The sequence below is a fragment of the Castor canadensis genome, chromosome 15 (assembly GCF_047511655.1).
Source record: "Castor canadensis chromosome 15, mCasCan1.hap1v2, whole genome shotgun sequence".
Lineage (NCBI taxonomy): Eukaryota > Metazoa > Chordata > Mammalia > Rodentia > Castoridae > Castor > Castor canadensis.
This window is the reverse complement of record NC_133400.1, coordinates 97,666,458-97,684,827: the sequence shown is the minus strand read 5'-3', so window position 1 is coordinate 97,684,827 and position 18,370 is coordinate 97,666,458. Positions and strand designations below refer to the sequence as shown.

The window sequence follows — 18,370 nt, the reverse complement described above, 5'->3', positions numbered from 1 at the left end:
GGTATATCTGAGACTGTGGCCTAAAATTTCTCTGACCTGTGATTTAGCACATTATTGGAAATCCTCACTTTTCTTTTTCTTGTCCTCAGTGTGGCATGGACATGGGGATAGTGAATGCAGGCAACCTCCCTGTGTACGATGACATCCATAAGGACCTTCTACAGCTCTGTGAAGACCTCATCTGGAATAAAGACCCTGAGGCCACCGAGAAGCTCTTACGCTATGCCCAGGTACAGTGAAAAGTGTCCAGTGGCATCTTTTCCTGTCTTTGAATTTATTACTCACTCACAGTAATTGAGACTTTGCTGTAGACTACAAATAAATATCTAACTTGTGATCCTTCTGAGTCCTGGAATTAAAGGTGTGTATCACTGTGCCCAGCAGTAGAAGGTTCTACCTATAAAATGATGTGCAGAGGAGACAGCTCTGCCATCTAAATAGGGGACCCCTTATTTCTAAGACATTCCTACTTAAGATTTTGTTGGGGCTGGTGGAGTAGCTCAAGTGGTAGAGCACCAGCCTAGCAAGTGTGAGGCCCTGAGTTTAAACCCCAGTAGCACCAAAAAAAAAAAAACCAACCAAACAAAAAAAAAACCAAACAAACTTGTTGGCATTACATTTTATGTTGGTCATTCTTTCTGATCTGTGTTGAGTTTTAGCTCTTGTTACAAATTTTTGTTTCTGTGTACCACAGTGAGCTCAGTGAGCTCCCAAGAGGTTTTGCTCTTGGAGGAAGAGCTACACTGAGGGCTTTTTTTTTTTTTGGCTATAATGCAAGTTTTATTTTTGCAGAGAGGGAGTGTTTTTATGCACAGGGAAGAAGTAAAAGGAAACCCAGGTTTTTAGCCTCTTTTTCCATCCCAGAAATGGGTCCCTAATCCCTCAATAGCAGTGCTCCATGCTCAGGATCTTCACTGGAGACCAGAGATGTTGGAATTGTGAAGGTCAGCAGTTCAGAGTCACCCAGGCTTTGTGGGATGAATTTTTAGGGTCAAGAGCTGACCTGTTTTCAGGGATGGACAGGAGACCAGTTTGGTCCTGGGCTGCTGCAGCAAGGTTTGATACAGTGTCACATCCTTTTCTGTCCGCTGCTTGCCAGAGAGGACCCAGGCTTCTTGACAGCAGCCCCTCAGGGCCGGGCCCTCCAAATCGAGTGCTGTGCTGACTCAGTGCATGGATCTGACCCCTGCACTCTGCCAGCACCCTCACAATGGTGCTGCACAGTTGCTTTGCCCACTGTGCTTTCCTCCGCTCCCACATCTGCGGCTGTAACTACAGGAGTTCAGTGGTCATAGGATGGCAGAAAACTTCTCAGTTGTCTGGTACTGGTCAGAGGTCGTTTCTATCAATGGATCCAGTGAGAAGAATCATGGAGAAGGCACTGTTGGACAGTGGGCAGTCTCTGTGATCTCCGTGGACCTGGGTCTGGGGTATGGGCATCAGAGAGGCTCAGACAAAACCCATTTGGGGCCTTGTGGCATCACCTCTTGGTTCATCACTGCCACCACCTCCTCCTGCTGAGGGGCATCTTAATAGCAATTACAAGAGTTTAACAATCTAACATATAAGAAATTGCCTCCTTCTTAATGTAATCACAAGACTTATGAGCCAGTGACCTTTCTGTCAGTCAAGTAGGCTGGCAGTCTACAGTCAAGGTAAGGGAATTACTAACAAAACGGGTGGGATCTCTCCTAGGAATCACCAACTTGGTTGCATTTCCTCGGGAAGCACTGAATGCAGATGGGCATGAAAAGCAGGAATAATAGGCAGCAAATAAGGGCCAGGGAGATTTTATATAGTCGTGTGTTTTGTTGTTAAATAAAGAAGTCTGCCCCTAAGTTCCTGTCTGATACATCTTTGAAAATGACAGGAGGAGCCCCACCTCTCACTTTCCAAGACACTGCTCCCACACTTGGGGAGTAATGGTCTATTTTGAGTCATAAAATTTCCTAATTTTATACAGACTGTCCTGTGGTGAATAATTATTTTTGGTAATAAAATGGTGCCATGTAATTCATGTGGAGTTTCTGTGTTAAATGGTACTGAATGGAGTCCAGGTCATTTCCCAGTAGGTGGGAAGACCCCTGCTCTGCACACACTGACTTGCATGACTCTGGATCTCAGTGTTCGTGATGCTTTTTGGGGAGAGTTCCTCAGTTCTTCCAGTTGTCTGTTCCTTGATATAGCCTCGATCCTTTTCCTGGTTCTGTGAGCTCACATTCTTCTTTGGCTTTCTCTGGAGCAGTTTGCTTCCTTGTTACTAGTTCAGTTTGATATCAGGAACGGTGAGATCCCTGTGAAGCAAAACCTGCTCTCGAACAGGAGGAAACTATTTCTGTCATCAGGTTTCTACATGCACAGATGTAAGGAGCAGCAGATGGACAGTGACTACTGATGGGTCATGTCAGTTTGTTAGTTTTCCATTTAATGGACTTCCACAGCAAGCCTGGCATTGGCCTTCCTTACTGGGCACTGTGAGAACTTCAGCATCTTGTCTTTAGAATGGGGAGTTCCCTGTTACCATCAAGGGTCCCGCTGAATACTGGAAAGCACGATGTGCTCAGCATGCCATCTTGTACTTCTGAAATAACTGCTTCGTTTTTAAGTATTGATTGTTGGATCAAGTTCATCAGGTTTTGGGTACTTTCCACTGGGATGGTTTTCGTTCAGCCCTCAGCACTTGAGTGAAGTCTTTTCTGACCTTTGTGTCCTCACTTACCACTGTCTGTATCACATACTTATTTCCTTGCTGCCCCATGAGTGTGGCACAATGTGGTACTCTCTGAACACACCAGGTTCCCTTTCAGAAGCATCTGGAGTGGTCTGCTCTGTTTGTCTGGTGTGGCTGAGGGAATAAGTAGTGTTATCAGTGATGGGAATCTGAGCATTAGGAAGACTTTCTTTTTCATCACCACCTTGATTAAGTTTTCCCATATGATTGGCCCTGCCTCATCGTTATTCTAGTTACTACCCTGGTCCTAAATCTTGACATTCTCCTAATTCCTTCCTTCTCTCCTTTAAACTCACTGTTATTTAGTGTCTTTATGTTTGTCCTTATCTGTCCTTCCTGGTACTAGCACTGAGTTTAGATCTTCGTTGTTGACTGCAATTTTTTTTTTTCCTCCTGAGTTACCTTTAAAAATGCCACTTTGGGTGTGAATCTGTTGCTATAGAACTTTGAATGATGTCTCCTGTCCCCACCCATACAATTGCCCGTAGGTTTAATCCAAACCGCACAGCATCCATTCTAGTCCTTTGTGACTTGGGTTCTACTATCCTGCATTGTTTCATTGAGCTAATGTTCAGTTGCTCTGTGCTTTGTCCATCACTCAGCCTGTAAGGTCTGACTGGTGGAACGTTGTGCCCCTGCCTTCCAGAGCTTGTAGTTTACTGAGATCTGCAAAGATCTATAGAGGTGGCTGTAATCAACAAAAGTGCTGTGGTAGTGAGGTACAAGATGATTCAAGAATGCCAAGGGGAGGACACTGACTCTAGGGTGAAGGTGCTCATGGAAGCTTTCCAAAGGAAGTGGTGGGTCAGGTGACACCTGAGAGGGAGGAATAGGAGTTAGCCAGGCCAAGGGTGGGGTGAGTGTGGTGCTGGTTGTGTCTGCCGTGGAGAGGCTTGCATATCGTGGAGCCTGATATTGTGGTTGGTCCTGAATAAATGTCTGTCAAGTGAATGAATATGCAGGCCTGAAGGTGATCAGGTGATAGAGAGTTTTGGGAGCAAAAACCCACTAGATAGATGAGTGTAGTTGGTCAGGAATGACTTTACGTGGCATGGAGGAGTCATCAGTACTGTGTCCTAAGAACAGTGGGGAGGGTTTATCCACCGGGGAGCAGTTGATTCAGACTTGTAAGTTGAGGGCCCCTCTGGCTTCAGTGCAGAAGGCAAGTTGGAGGCCAGAGTGCTGCTGGGCTGTGGAGGCAGTGGGTGAGTGGCAAGTGGATGATGGATGGAGAGAAGAATGCCAAGAGGTGACTGACTGGATGTGAGAAATGCAGGTTCAAATGAAAGGCAGTTTCCCTTTTAAGCCACTGGTGCCAGTAGTGGAGGTGGAGTAATGGAATGCCATCTGCTTGTGCCATAATTGTCATGCTGTTGTCCCTTTGCTGCCTATGTCCCCTTAAGACCCAGTATCTTTGAAGCCTTTTATCACCAAGCATTGTGGTGACACTCCTTCCTCATGTTCCTACTCTGTATCATCGACTTGTTGAGCCCTCAACATGGAATTCTTTTGTAGCTTCCCTTTCTTTGTATTTTCAAAGACTTGGAGGTGTGACCTGTGTCTTAAACCTCTTGGTGTGCTCACCTCCAAGCCATGTCTGCTTGGCTTCATTCCAGCTTTTCTACCTTTGTTTGTGGATGATGGTAATTCTTGTTGAGAGCCTCGAATGCCTCAACCTCTGGGGTGAGTGCATCACTCATCAGGTTTGGCGAATAGCTTCCTTACTGTCCTAGAAATATTTTGTTTTAAGTTGTTATCTTAACAAAGAAAGAAACAAATGGAACCTCCTCCTTTCTCTACTAGAAGTGCAATCCTAAGAGATTTCTCTCCCTCCCTCCGCATTTACTCAGATCTTAAAGCATGCAGCACATTCTATGAGGGGTGGGAAATGTAAAAGAAGAACAAGACAGTTTTTTATTTGCTATTGAGTAGTTCAGTAAGTGCCCACTTGTACCCATTTCTTGGTCCTAATTTCAATTTAGACTCATGGCAAAGGAGGGAAGAAAGTCGTCCAGACTGATGAGTGGAGGAACTGCCCCGTCGAGGAGCGCCTTGAGTATGCCCTTGTGAAGGTGAGCGCGGGACCTGCATGAGGGCTGGCTGTTCCTTGTGGCTCTCTGCTGCATTGCTGGAGTGTTGGTGCTGACAGTAGCTGGATGGGGAGATGCCGCTGACATTGATTCTCAGCTTGAGACCACCCCTCCTCAAATCCGACACTGATGGGAGATATTCCAGGAATCCGGAGATCAGGAATGCTGCAGAGCGTCCTCTAGTGCACAGCACAGCCCCACACAGGGAGGGATTTCCCAGCCCAAATATCACTAGTGCTGAGGTTGAGAAACTGCCCTGATCAAGTTGCTTTCCAGTCGGTCAGTAGTTAGTGCTGGCTCTTCTACAGATATTTGAATTTTAGGCATGATAAATCATTGCTTGGCTTTAGTTTATCCATTTGTGAATCTGGAGAATTTCAGAGATTTTGTGGTTTTTTTTTTTTTTTTTAACCTGGCTGTATAATTTAACTTTTTAAACTCTTGGACCTTTTGAGAACTTTCAGTAATGTCCAAGGATTCTTGAGTAATTGGCTGGAGGGAGAGGGCTTGTCATTGAATGCCAGGTAAGTCAGATGAGGTTCAGGTAAATCAGGAATGACTCATGATCGCTCATCCTCCAGCCAGGAAACATTACAGTGAGAACACGCTGACCTCGCGGGTATTTATTAACTCGGACCCTGTTGGCTGGAGCTCAAGCACAGGGCCTTGCGCTTGCTTAGCCTGTGCTGTACCTGAGCTACATCCCAGCCTCCACTAATCGCCACCTTTTACGAGCACTTACTTTGATGAACAGAGATAGCTAAGCTCTTTACATGGGTTATCACCCAGGAATCCTCCAAATAAACATGTGAGTGAGGAAACTGAAGCTTAATAAATTACCTAAGCTAGCAGTTGGACCCAGGATTTGAACTTAGGTTCTGATTCTGGCATGTTACTCCTTAATGTTTCTGTGATTCGTTGTTTGTTAGCTATTTGGACATAAGCCAATTTTCTATTTGTTTTTTCTTGGATTTCTTTCTTTCTTTTTTTTTTTTTTGAAGGGCATTGAAAAGTATATTCTTGATGATACTGAGGAAGCCAGGTTAAACCAGGAAAAGTATCCCCGACCTCTGAATATAATCGAAGGACCCCTGATGAATGGCATGAAAACTGTTGGTGATCTTTTTGGAGCTGGAAAAATGTTTCTACCTCAGGTTGGCACAACAAAGGGAGAAAATTTCACAGTTAAAGCTTTTCCTTTTCTTTCAGCAACTAGTTTGGGCATTTTTCTTTGGTTTCAGTTTGACCAAGAGTTCAAGAACATTATCTAGTCATTCCTTTAGCAGGTGTATTTCAGAGTCGGGTCTGAAACAAAAAATCCACTTGAAGAGTGGTGCGGTGCTTCGAAATGATGAGCTGCATGCCTGACGGTCGCGCTGCCTGCTGTCCCTGTGCCCGCCTACCCTAAAATAGAGCAAGGGCAGGGGCGCGGGAAAGACTGACGGGTGAAAGTGAATGCATGGAAATATCACAGTGAAACCCTTTGTATGACTGACACATGCTAAAAAGCCCTCATTCTACATTACTCAAAAAAATAAAAGCCAAGATAAATTTAAAGTTAACATGAATATTTAATTTGACCAGCCAGTGTTAGGATGCATACTTTGAAAAAGTATTACTTGTATAAATAGTGCTATATTAAATGGTATCTTTCAAGTAAAACCAGAGCTCTTTATTTTATTTTGGTGGTACTGGGGTTTGAACTCAGGGCCTTACTCACACTTGCTGGGCAGGCACTCTACCACTTGAGCCACACTGATAGCTCTTTTTTGGTATGTTGGGTATTTTTGAGATAGGGTCTTACTTTTTGCCTGACTAGGCGTCAAACTGTGATCCTCCTGATCTCTGCTTCTTGAGAAGCTAGGATTATAGGCGTGAGCCCAGAACTCTTTATTTTAAATTACAGGAACTATTAATCACCTCAGTTAACAAACGTGTTGAGTATGTAGATTAGGGCTCTTGAGGCATATGAATAACTAAAAGGGCCTCTTCTTGCATGAGACTTAATTTTAAGTGAGTTGTAATGCAGAGGATTGAAATAAGAATGATGGGGATGAACTCGTGGTGGAGAAACTTAGAACCTGGGAGGTGCACAGAGTTTACAGATCTGATAGAGGGACTTCTAGGCAGAGGAAAGCAAGCAAGCAAAAGCTCATTTGTTTCTCTTGTGCTCTTCTGCCGTGCCTCATTCATTAGCTTTTCCCACAGGGAGCTTGTTCCTCTTCCTGCTCACTGTCGAGAGTGCCAAGGCCAGGACATGTGTTCTTCATTTGTGCTGACGTTACACAGGTAGCCATCAGAAGCCATGAATTGGTAAACATGCCTGACTCTGCTTTTTTCACAGGTTATAAAGTCAGCTCGGGTCATGAAGAAGGCTGTTGGCCACCTGATCCCCTTCATGGAAAAAGAAAGAGAAGAAACCAGGGTGCTTAATGGCACAGTAGAAGAAGAGGCAAGTCACTTTGTCCAGGCCATAGGCCCTGGCAGGAGTTGGCCTGAAGACTTTTTGGTGAAGGGAGAAGTTTGTTACTGAAGATCAAACAGAGAAATGATCTAACATCTGATCATCTTTTCTCCAAGCTTTAGAATACCCTGGGGTTTTCATTTGAATGTGGCTTTTTTAAATTTAAGCAGTTTTTCAAAGCCTGTGATTTCAGGACAAAGTCAGTTCATTCAGTCTTCATTAATTGACCACTTAGAAAATGTCTACTATGCCAAGTTCTGTGCTAGATCTGTAGCTACCAAGATTTGTCCTTGCTTTTGAGGTAATTGATAATACTTGCTTTTGGAAAATTCTTACCTGAATATTCTGTAGCTACTGGTAGTATCCTTGATACCACTTCTGGATTCAACTTGATTCTTGCTGGCTGCACCTCCAGGGGAAATCATTAAGCCTTTTTTTTACTTTGTTTAGCTCCCTGTGAAGCACAGACAGTGTCAGTCCCAAGGATTCTGAATTCTCAAACTGATCTGAGTTGGCAAATGACTCGGGCACAGATAGTGTTTACAAAAGTGCCTTGCTTGCCTTTCCTTTTTTCTTCCAGGGTAGGGGATGTGGTGGTAGTGCATAGAACATCCATGTGAAAGAAACAGAAGGCTGGTCAAGTGCCTTCTACAAGGGCTATTCCCAGAGTTTGAGGGAACATTCGCAGGTAGCCAGTTAGCCAACTCCTCCCTCCCTGCTCCCTCCTTAGTCATCTCCAGCTAGAGTCTCATGTTTCTGCCCAGGGCCACTCTCAGACCAAGGTCCTCCTATCTATGCCTCCTTGTAGCTGGAATTATATTATAGTCCTGTGCCACTGTGCCTGGCATTCCCTCTCCCTGTCCAGTAAACATTGTTGTACAGTTTTGGGGGTGAAGGGTGTGCTCTTCAGCTGTTGGACTGTTTCTCTGTGTTTGAGCTTCAAGTTAGAGATGATGGAGCCCTTGATCTGAACTGAAGCTCCTTGGGCTAACCACCTCAGCAGGCCTCCTTCAAATGGCTTGAGAGCCCCTAGTTTGTCCTGGGCTTGTCTCTGAGGTGGTCCTGGTGGCATTAATTCCTTTCTGTGCTGGCACCTGTCTAGCCATGCTCAGCTACTTGGCTTACTTTCCAGGACCCCTACCAAGGCACAATCGTGTTGGCCACCGTCAAAGGCGACGTGCATGACATAGGCAAAAACATAGTTGGAGTGGTGCTAGGCTGCAATAATTTCAGGTAAGTTAAGATCTCACCTCTGTCGATCCTTTACTGTTTAAAAAAGGAAAGTCGACAGAATAATTCATTACTGGGTGAGAGGAATAGGTATGGCAGTGGATGTTGAAGGGTTTTAAAATTTATTTTTACGTACTGTTTTTAAACTGTCACAGTGAGTATAGCTTTTGCTATGGCTGCTAGAGTTCTCTTCTCTGCTGTCAGGTATTTTCTCCATTTTTGCCTGCAAGACTAATTCCATGCATCCCAGGCCCATTCAGGAAGGCTGGGATTGGCGGAGTGGTGTCAGGAAGGCACTTACCCCACACACTGCCTTTCTGTCTGCCTGCTCTCTCAATGTCTCGAGACCAAGCATCATCCTGCACCTGCAAATGAGGAGTGCTGTTTCTGTCAGTGCATTTGTTATTTGTAAAATTTGTTATTTGTGTTTTTGGGTGGGGACAGAAGGATAAATAAATGCCCCTGCCTTCCACCACACCCCCCAAAAAAGGGAGAGGAACTTTTTGGTGTTGGTTGATGTAATAAGAGTTTACCTACATAATAAGCATTTGAATAAGGTGTTCACTAAAATGTACATGACACTTCTGGAATTGTCTCAGTTTTTCAAACATGACATTGCTAGTTTCCATTTACATTCATGACAATCAGTTAAAATGCAGTAGAGTTAATGATGTTTGTAGATCATCTAGTGCATGTGTGTGTACTGAGACACTGAGACAACTATGTTGACTTTCCTCAAGAAGTTTATCCTGCCCAACAGCCAGACCCACAATCAATCGTGAGGAGCAGCTCCTGGAGGTGATGTGTAGGTAGACATCTTAAAAGCAGTTCTTACGATGATGTCATCGTTGGATTGTTATTTTGATCAATAGATAATTAGCAGCGAGGATCATACTAGGAATGTTTTTCCCCCAAGAAAGACATGTTAAACCACCAGGGTGATGGGTACCATTCCTCCAGGGTGCTGCGAGGGCTGCTTCCTTCCTGTGTCCTGTGTGCTGAGGGTCTGCTTGTCTTTTCTTGGTAGGTCTAACTGGAGAACCATCTTCTGATGAAAGACTTTTTTGTGTGTGTGTGTGGGGGTGCTACTAGGGTTTGAACTCAGGGCCTCTCATTTGCTAGGCAGGCACTCTACCACTTGAGCCACGACCCCTGCTTATTTTGCCTTAGTTATTTTTAGGTAGGTTCTTGTCTTGTTTTTGCTTTTGTTTTGCCTAGGTGGGCCTCAGACCTTTATCCTTCTACTCATAGCCTTCCATGTAGTTAGAATTATAGGTGTGCTATCACACCTAGCTTATCGCTTGAGATACGGTCTTGTTAACTTTTTTGCCCAGGCTGGCTTTGAACCGTGTGCCTCCTGATCTCTTTCTCCTGAGTAATTGGGATTAGAGGCATGAACCACTGCAGATGGCCTTTTTTTTTTTTTAAAGGCAGGTTCTTGCTATGTAGTTCAGGCTAACCTGGAACTCACTATGTCGCCAGGCTGGCCTCAAACTCAAGATCCTCTTCCTTCTGTCTCCTGAGTGTTGGGATTACAGGGGTGTACAACCATGCCCAGCAAAAATGTCTTATTACGAAAGCAGTAGTGAATTACAGTATTCCTACCAGAGGCCAACACCCCCTTGGCTTCTGTCTCATAATCTAGCACTGGGCTGCCGTGCTCGGGATTGTCAGGTAGCGTGAACAAGTCCGCAGGCTGTCTAGGACCAGATCCTCATCTTTCTTTTTGTCACCCATGCTGCAAATTTCATGAAGTAATGACAGTGTTTTTTCTTCGTGGGTAAAAAAGAGGAGGACTTAAAGTGACAGTTGTATTTTAATACATGGTGCTGTGGTACAATAGATTGCAGATGATGTAGAGAGGTCTCACCAGGAGCCCGCTCGTCCCCAACATTTGCTTACCACGTGACCTTGCGCACACTCAGTACTTGCAAGCACTGATTTGTCTTTGTCATCTTCTCTTCTCCTGATTTCATTTTTATTCGTTACCGTTGTTGCTCCCTCCTTCCTTCGTCCCTCCTGCTCCCTTTTTTCTACTGGGCTTTGATCTCTGCCTTGCACTTGCAATGCAGGTGCTTTTCTGTTTGAACCACAGCCTCAACCCTTTGAAGCTTAAGTTATTTTTCAGGTAGTGTCTTGAATTTTTACCAGGCCAGCCCTTCAGACTGTGATCCTTTTTATTTTTTGGTGAAACTGGGGTTTGAACTCAGGGCCTTATAATTAGGCAAGGTGCTCTTACTGCTTGAGCCTCTCCACCAGCCCTGTGATCCTCTTAACTATGCATCCCACAGAGCTGAGACTACAGGTATGAATCATCATACCTGTATGTTTGTTGAGATGGGGTCTTGCTCATTTTTTGTCTAGATTAGCCTTCTCTTTCCAGGTAGATGGAACTATAACATGAGCCAGTACACCCAGCTGGTTCCTTTCTTTTCTTTCATCCTTCCTTCCTTTTCATGGTTTTGATCCTCTCCTGCCTGCCTTGGAGTTACTTGGAGTCACTGTATTTCTCATTTTTTAGATAGTGAAATGGGAGCTTAGAGAACTTCAGCGACTTTTTTGAGGTCACACTGCCAGCAAGTGTCAGAGTAGGCAGGGCTTTGTATTATGTCACTTTACTTTCCAAACAGTAATGCTGGATTTTCATATTCTAAGTTTCCTCTAAGAAATACGTTAGGCCCCCAGGGCTCCCGGATGCTGAGGGCACGGTTAGTTGTGTGCTGGGCTGGTGCTGGGCCACGTTTCTCGCAATGCCCAGAGTCTGCCCAAGACAAAGCACCCTTCAGCGAGCTGAAGTTCACTGATCACGTCAGGTAAGCCCCTTGTGTCCTTTTTGGCTTGGAAGGATTCCTGTGCTTTACCTTGCGTTTAGACGTGTATATTCTCAAAAACTCAGAGCAGGGAAGACACTTAGCAGATCCCAGAGCTATTTAAACACAAGTGACAATGGTGCACGACTGCCTGCGTGGTGCATGTGTGGGAATTAACACTTGCGCTTTTGAAATTTCTTTTGATTTTTATTTACTTATTTATTTTGACATTCTGTGAATAAGATGAGCTTTTGTGTTTGGGAATGGGTTTGGTCAGGTGTTTCATTAATGAGAATGGATTTTAGATGTGCTCTTGTGACAACTACAGAAAAAGAAAAAAGACATGCTTTTCTCACGTGGCAGTAATTACACTAACTTACAAGAAAAACTCATGTGAATAGACTTTGAAAATTATATTGTATGTCTAGTACTTTAAAAAATAAGGATCTGGTGAAAGGAAAACAAGGCATTTGCATTTTTACCAGTTCAGTATTGTTAAAAAATAAGCAATATATGGCTAGGCACGAAAACAGTTTGAAATTGTGATGATGCGTTCAGCCCACTGATCCAAGTCAGGGGCCTGCTGATCCAGTCTCACCTGAGTCCCTCACCTGTCAGCAGCAATTATTTGGAGGCTCTTGACCTGTTACAGTTTGAGGAGAAACTGCCGCAGGCTCTACCTGCCACTGGGCTGTGGGCTGGTAAGGTGCTTCCACCTAGTGGTACGACGGGCGAATTGCAGGAGCAGCGCTGCTGCCAGTCAGTCCAGTGTCATCTCCTGACAGGGACAGAAGGCAGGTTAGTTTTCTTTTCTACACTTTTAAAATTCTGATTAACAAGTGCCAATTGGATTGCGGCATGGTATGATACTTCAATACACGTGTATGACGTGTACTGATAAAATCATGGCCATTAGTATTTCCATCTCCTTGTCATTTCTTCATGTGTGGAGTCTTTGGCTTCTCTCTGCTAGCTCTTCACAAATAGAACTGGGTACCGTGAAGCAACGCCATCTGGCTGTGCGGTACATGCTGGAGTACTCCTCCTGGCTCTCTGTTTTGGTGCTTGTTCTCCAGCCTTGACTCTCCTCCCTCCCTTGGCCTTGCCAGTCTCTAGTAATTACTACTGGACTCTATTATGCTTTGAGACCAACTTCCACACAGGATAAGGACATCTTTCTAAGTCTGGCTTATGTCACCTGACATAGTGTCCTCCATTACCATCTATTTTGTTGCAAATAACATAGTTTTTCATGGCAGAATAATAATGTTTAGCATGTAAACACCACATTTTCTTACCTGTTCACAATGGATGGACACCTAGGTTTATTCCATACCTTGTGTGCATTTTACTTTCCTCCTTAATTTTTTCATTATAGATCTCATAATACATAGTTTGTAAACTTTATATATTCTTAAGTAGTATTGGAAGCCACTGATAAAGCCTTTAGTGTAGCTTACATTTTTTCTGAATTGGAAACCCAAATTAAATAGCATGCGAATAGCTCTGTAAAGTCAGCATTTCCTATAACTTTTCTTTGTTTCTTCTTTCCTGCCTCCCTCTCTTCCTTCCTTTCCATTTTTTTTTTTTTTGAGACAGGCTGGTCTTGAACTCAACTCACCAATCCTTCCTCTGCTTCTGTCAAGGGCTGAGATTACAGGCGGGCACCACCACACCTGGCTAACTTTTCATTTTTACTCTCTTTTGTATCTCATGTGGCAAATACAAGAATATGTAAAGGAGAGACCTACAGACATGGGGTATGGCTCAAACTAAAAAAGGGAGACCAAGGGAGAACGGAGGAAGACGGGGGTGGGGGGTGGGGGGATGGATTTCAATCCAAGTTAGATTTTTGCAAAATGCTCCTCTCGTGATTCTATGTGTCTCCCGGCTCAGGCCTTATTCCTAAAGCTGTCCTTCCCCATTCCTGCGCAGTCACCGTGGGTTCCTTCCCCTTGCTCATTCAAATGTGAAAGATACTCCTGGAAGAAACACTGATAAAGCAAGAAAAAGCAGTGAGAGCAAGGCCATTCTTTAGATTTCAAGTGCATGCATCCTTGAAGAAATCAGCTTTGAAGTGCATGCTTTTTGTCTTGATCTAAAAGTGCTATTTTTCCTTGTTTCATATGCAGTGGTCCATACTTAGTCATTGTTGAACAGACTTTCTTTTTAAAAAAGAAGTGTGTGCATTTCGCTTTGCTGTGGCTGCAGGCTACCCAGTGTCACCATCTTCGTGTTACCCACTTAGCTCAGGAAGCTGAATGTGGTTGTCACTGATGTCACTGATGTGCAATTGCCTTGCTGTTCACTGAGGATGCAATGTGTGCTTGTTTATTTATTTATTTTAAACTTCTTTCTTTTGGCAGTACCAGGAATTGAACTCAGGGCTTTGTGCTAGCTAGGTGTGCACTTCACCACTTTAGCTCAACAGGACTGAGCCTAGTCCTTTTGCTTTGAATGTGCTTTTGCCCAGGCCAGCCTTAGATGGCCTTGGGTAGTGACCTTCCTTCTCTACCTCCCAAGAAGTTGGGACTGCAGGTGTAGCTCAGCTGGCCTCACTTTAAACTCCTTAGAAAGTAATAGGGGAACAAACTAAAAATCCAACAATTTAGTCACCTAGTGAGAAGCAAGTCTCCTTCTTGCCAGCTGGTGTTAGGTGTGTTGTATAAAGTTCTCAAACAGACCTTTTAAAATGTAAATGTTTGCCTGTTTAGTTTAAAAAATTGATAATGCACACTTTAATTTTAAACATCTTTTAATGAGTACTTAAGTCATTGTGAGAATGCTGGCTTTATAGAGTCTAGTGCAAGATGAAAAAAGAGTGCGTGTGGTGTCACCTGAGTTCCAGGGTGCACTCCGCCCCAGGACTTGAAATTCCTCTGCCATCATCATGTCCTCAGTGCCTTCCTCCCAAAGACGGTGGGCGTGCCCACCACAGTCCACGCTCCCTTCCCATGGCGGCTCTGTGTACAGGAGCCGGCCTCTGCGTGCTCTTTCTCCACGCGGTGTCCATGCTAAGTACTTGTTGAGAAACTGCCCACATTTCGGTGTCCTGAGTGAGAAGGTAATAATAGGTTTTGGTGTCATCTCTGCTGCCAGTTAGTTGTGTGACTAGACGAGATGCTGACCTTACCAGAGCCCTTCCTTCCTTGTTAAAATGGGACCAACAGTAGTGCTTTCTGCATAGAGTTGCTATGAAGGGTAAGTTAGCTTTTTAGCATAGGCTGGGCACCGTGATTCATACCTGTAATCTGAGCTACTTGGAGGCAGAGATTAGGAGGATCACAGTTCAAAGCCAGTCCAGGCATAAGTTGAGTGAGACTCCATCTCAGTCAATAAGCCAGGCGTAGTGGCACGTTCTTGTGGGTGGTTCTAGCTTTGAGGGAGGCTAGGAGGATTGTGGTCTAAGGACAGCCCCAGGGAAAACAGGAGACCTTACCTGAAAAAATAAAGCAAAAAAAATAGTAGAAACAACCCAGGTGTGTATCAACAGATGAATGAATAAACAGAATGTGACATGCCAGTCCACTTTTTGTCATGATAACAAATATCTCAGATAATCCACTTATAAAAGAAACAGTTTCCTTTGGCGCACGGTTTTGGAGGTTTCAGGGTATCCGAGCCTGTGGTGAGGCAACACATCATAGTGGGAAGTGGGTGTCGGATCAAAGCCACCACTTCATAGCTCTTTGAAAAAGAGAGAAAGACAGAGGAAAGGGCTGGAGACCCACTGCCCTTTCTGGGCCTGCCACAGCTAGCTTGAAGACCTCTACCGGCCCCACCTCTTAAATGTCCACCACCCCCAATAGTGCAAAGCTGGGGTCCAAGCCTTTAACATATGGGTCTTTGGGAGAGATTCCAGGTCCAAACTGTAGCATGTAGTATATCCATACAGTGGAATATTAGCCTTAAATAAGAATGAAATTCAGATACACACTAACATGTGGATGAACTTTGACATTGTGCTAAGTGATGGACACAAGAGGACAGATACCGTATGGCCCTACTTAGAGGAAATATCCAGATTAGGCAAATTCCTAAAGACAGAAAGGGGGCTAGAGCTTAGGGTGGGGAGGGCAGGAGGGAAGAGGAAGGTGTTACTGCTTAATGTTTCCAGTGTTTCTGTTTGGGGTGATGAAATTTTTTGGAAATAAACAGTGATAATGGTTGTACAGTATTATACCTAATTAATACCACTGAATTATACTCTTAGAAATGGTTAAAGTGGAAAGAACAGAATAAAGAAAGGAAAAAAATTGGTTAAGATGGAAAATTATACATATATTTACCACAGTTAAAAAATAATAAGGGCTGGCAGTGAGGCTTAGGCAATAGAGTCCTTGCCTAGCAAGCAGGAAGCCCTGAGTTCAAGCCCGAGTGCCACCAAAGCCAAGGATAGTTTTAATAATGTAATATATATTTTATGTAATATTCACATGAGAACAGTGTTTAGTGCTGGAGCTAAAATGTTCATCCCACCAATTTTCTCCCATCTGCTCTCTTTGCCTCAGAGTTATTGACTTAGGTGTCATGACTCCCTGTGACAAGATACTGAAGGCTGCTCTTGACCACAAAGCAGGTACTGTGCAACTCTCCCAGGGTCACTTCCCAAGAGCGTGTGTCAGGAAAGCCCAGCCCATTTGGGTCTGAGGGACATCCAGGCCATTGAGGACCAGCTCCAGTGTGGGCTACCGTGTGGCCATGCACTGGGGGTTGGAAGTGGTGACTGAGTGGCCACGTAGCTCCTCTAGAGCTCTGGAGATGGAGCGTCATGGACTGTGTGTGGTTGCTGTTTTCATGTTTCTTTGAACTCTGTGCTGTGTTCTGGTCTGGGATATCATGAACCAGAGAGACCGTCTAGCACCTGGCTTCTTCATGCTAGCAAGTACATCATTGCACCTTAACTTTTAAATCTTTTTACTAGCCAAAGCAGAAGGCAAATCTAAATCCCTGACAGAAAAGATGTCTTAGATTTGGGAACTGGAACTTCATGCTTGGTCTTGTGGGTTTTGTTACAGTGCTTTAAAGTGGATCTGCATAGTTTTCCTCTTTTTCTCTCACCCTCTTCTCACAGCTCTTACTGTTCTTTCTTCTAGATATAATTGGCCTGTCAGGACTCATCACTCCTTCCCTGGATGAGATGATCTTTGTTGCCAAGGAAATGGAGAGATTAGCTATAAAGATCCCACTGCTGATTGGAGGAGCCACCACCTCCAGGTGAGCCCTGCCAGCAAGCTGGTGCCAGTGCTTTGTGTCTTCCCTCATGCTTAACTCCTTGGCTCCTCATAGAACTTTCTAGTCCTCACTTGGGCAAGTGTCAGAATTTGGAGCGCCCTGTGGGACACGCCTCTGTGGTTCCCTGCTGCTGCCTGGTTTTTTGGATTCCTTTTGACTTGCAGTTTTCTTTTCCTTAATCCTCTCACTTTGAATTCAGTTCCTGAGAATTGCAATGAAATGCTACCGCTCTTGAAATCAGACAGTGGAGAAGCTATGCTTTTTGGCACAAGGATGTTACTTGAACTTCACACTCTGTCTTGAAGCAGGTGGAGTCTGGCTGAATAATTATAAGTTCCCTCATAGATTCTCTAATCTTATAATAGTTTAGAGACAAACTAGTGAAAATGAACTAGAAGGCCTCTTGGGGTAGTTGTTTCAGGAAGGAGGACTTTTGGGGGAGCTTGGGGGTGAACAATGTAAAGAGGAGAAGGTTCACATTTAGTCACATGACCATTACTTGGTTTGTCAAATTTTTTCTAGGATCGTAGTCATATGATTTGGTGAGCGCTATGTTAATTATGGGCACTAGACTTCCGCAGTATTCTTTATGTCACTCATCATTTACTTTGGCAGGAAATAATCTCAAGCTCTGGAGTATTGCACTTGATAGTCCCATTATGTGCAGTTATTTTTTCTGGTGCAAAAATTCAACAGTGGCCTGGTCATAGGTATTCCAAATCTCCATAGAGAGACTGGCTTCTTCTTGTGATGCTGGGCGTGGAACCGAGGGCCTTGTGAAAGCCATGCAGATGCCCTTCCACTGAGCCCCATCCCCAGCCTGAACGATTTATTTTAGGGAGTTGACTGATGTGATTGAGGGCCTGGCAGGTCTGAAATCTGCAGGCCAGAGACCCAGGCAAGCATTGGTATTACAGTCTTGAGATTGAAGATGTTCTGAAGGCAGAATGTATTTTTCCTTGTGGAGAAGGGGCAGGAAGTACATGAGGGTCCTTAGTCTTTTCTCTGAAAGTTTCAACTTTCAGAGAAAGAAGACTTTTGAGCAGGTCTGTCCACATTATTTCGGAGGAGAATCTGCTTTAGTCAGAGTCTACTGATTAAAATATTGGTCACATCTTAAAAAACATCTTCATAACAACATTGAGTCTGTAGTTTGACTAAAAACAGAATATCCTGTCCTAGCCAGGTTTACACATAAGTTTAGCCATCCTGCCATTTATAACCTGAATTTTCACAAGTAACAAGTGCTACATGTCTTTATCCATGTGTGACTGTTGTTCACACTAGCAAACTGGATTTGTTTTCCCACAAAAGACATAATTACTAGGCTGAGTGGCAGAATTGTTCTCAAGGGGTATGACCAACCATGGTAGCAGTTTTTAATGACCATGGTCTTTTGTAATTGATAGTAAGCTTTTTTGTTTTGTTTTATTTTATTTTTTTGTTGGTGGTGCTGAAGTTTAAACTCAGGGCCTACACCTTGAACCACTCCATCAGCCCTATTTTTGTGATGGATATTTTCAAGATAGGCTCTTGTGAAGTGTCTGCTGGGGCTGGCTTCAAACCACGATCCTTCTGATCTCTGCCTCCTGAATAGCTAGGATTACAGGTGAGAGCCATGGGTGCCTGGCAGTAACAAGCTTAATAAGGAGAGTGGCCAGAATATGGACTATTGTCAGAATGAAAGACCTTTAAAACCTGACTGTAAAATAGAGTAAATATACAAATACCTAATTTTGAATAGGTTTCATTATGGCCTTTCATACCTGCACACAGTGTGCTTTGATTGGGCTGGAGATGGGGTTCAGCA

At 44.0% G+C, this 18,370-nt stretch overlaps 1 protein-coding gene across 10 annotated transcripts in view; it reads left to right on the top strand.

Annotated features, from left to right (window-relative positions):
• Positions 1-18,370, top strand: part of Mtr (5-methyltetrahydrofolate-homocysteine methyltransferase) — a 94,729-nt gene that overhangs the window by 51,983 nt on the left and 24,376 nt on the right. For all 10 annotated transcript variants that reach the window (XM_074056809.1, XM_074056806.1, XM_074056810.1 and 7 more), the window contains 7 exons: positions 90-230; positions 4,714-4,803; positions 5,823-5,975; positions 7,166-7,273; positions 8,418-8,518; positions 15,837-15,904; positions 16,422-16,542. In XM_074056809.1, coding sequence (XP_073912910.1) covers positions 90-230; positions 4,714-4,803; positions 5,823-5,975; positions 7,166-7,273; positions 8,418-8,518; positions 15,837-15,904; positions 16,422-16,542 — 782 coding nt within the window. The remainder of the gene's footprint in view (positions 1-89; positions 231-4,713; positions 4,804-5,822; positions 5,976-7,165; positions 7,274-8,417; positions 8,519-15,836; positions 15,905-16,421; positions 16,543-18,370) is intronic.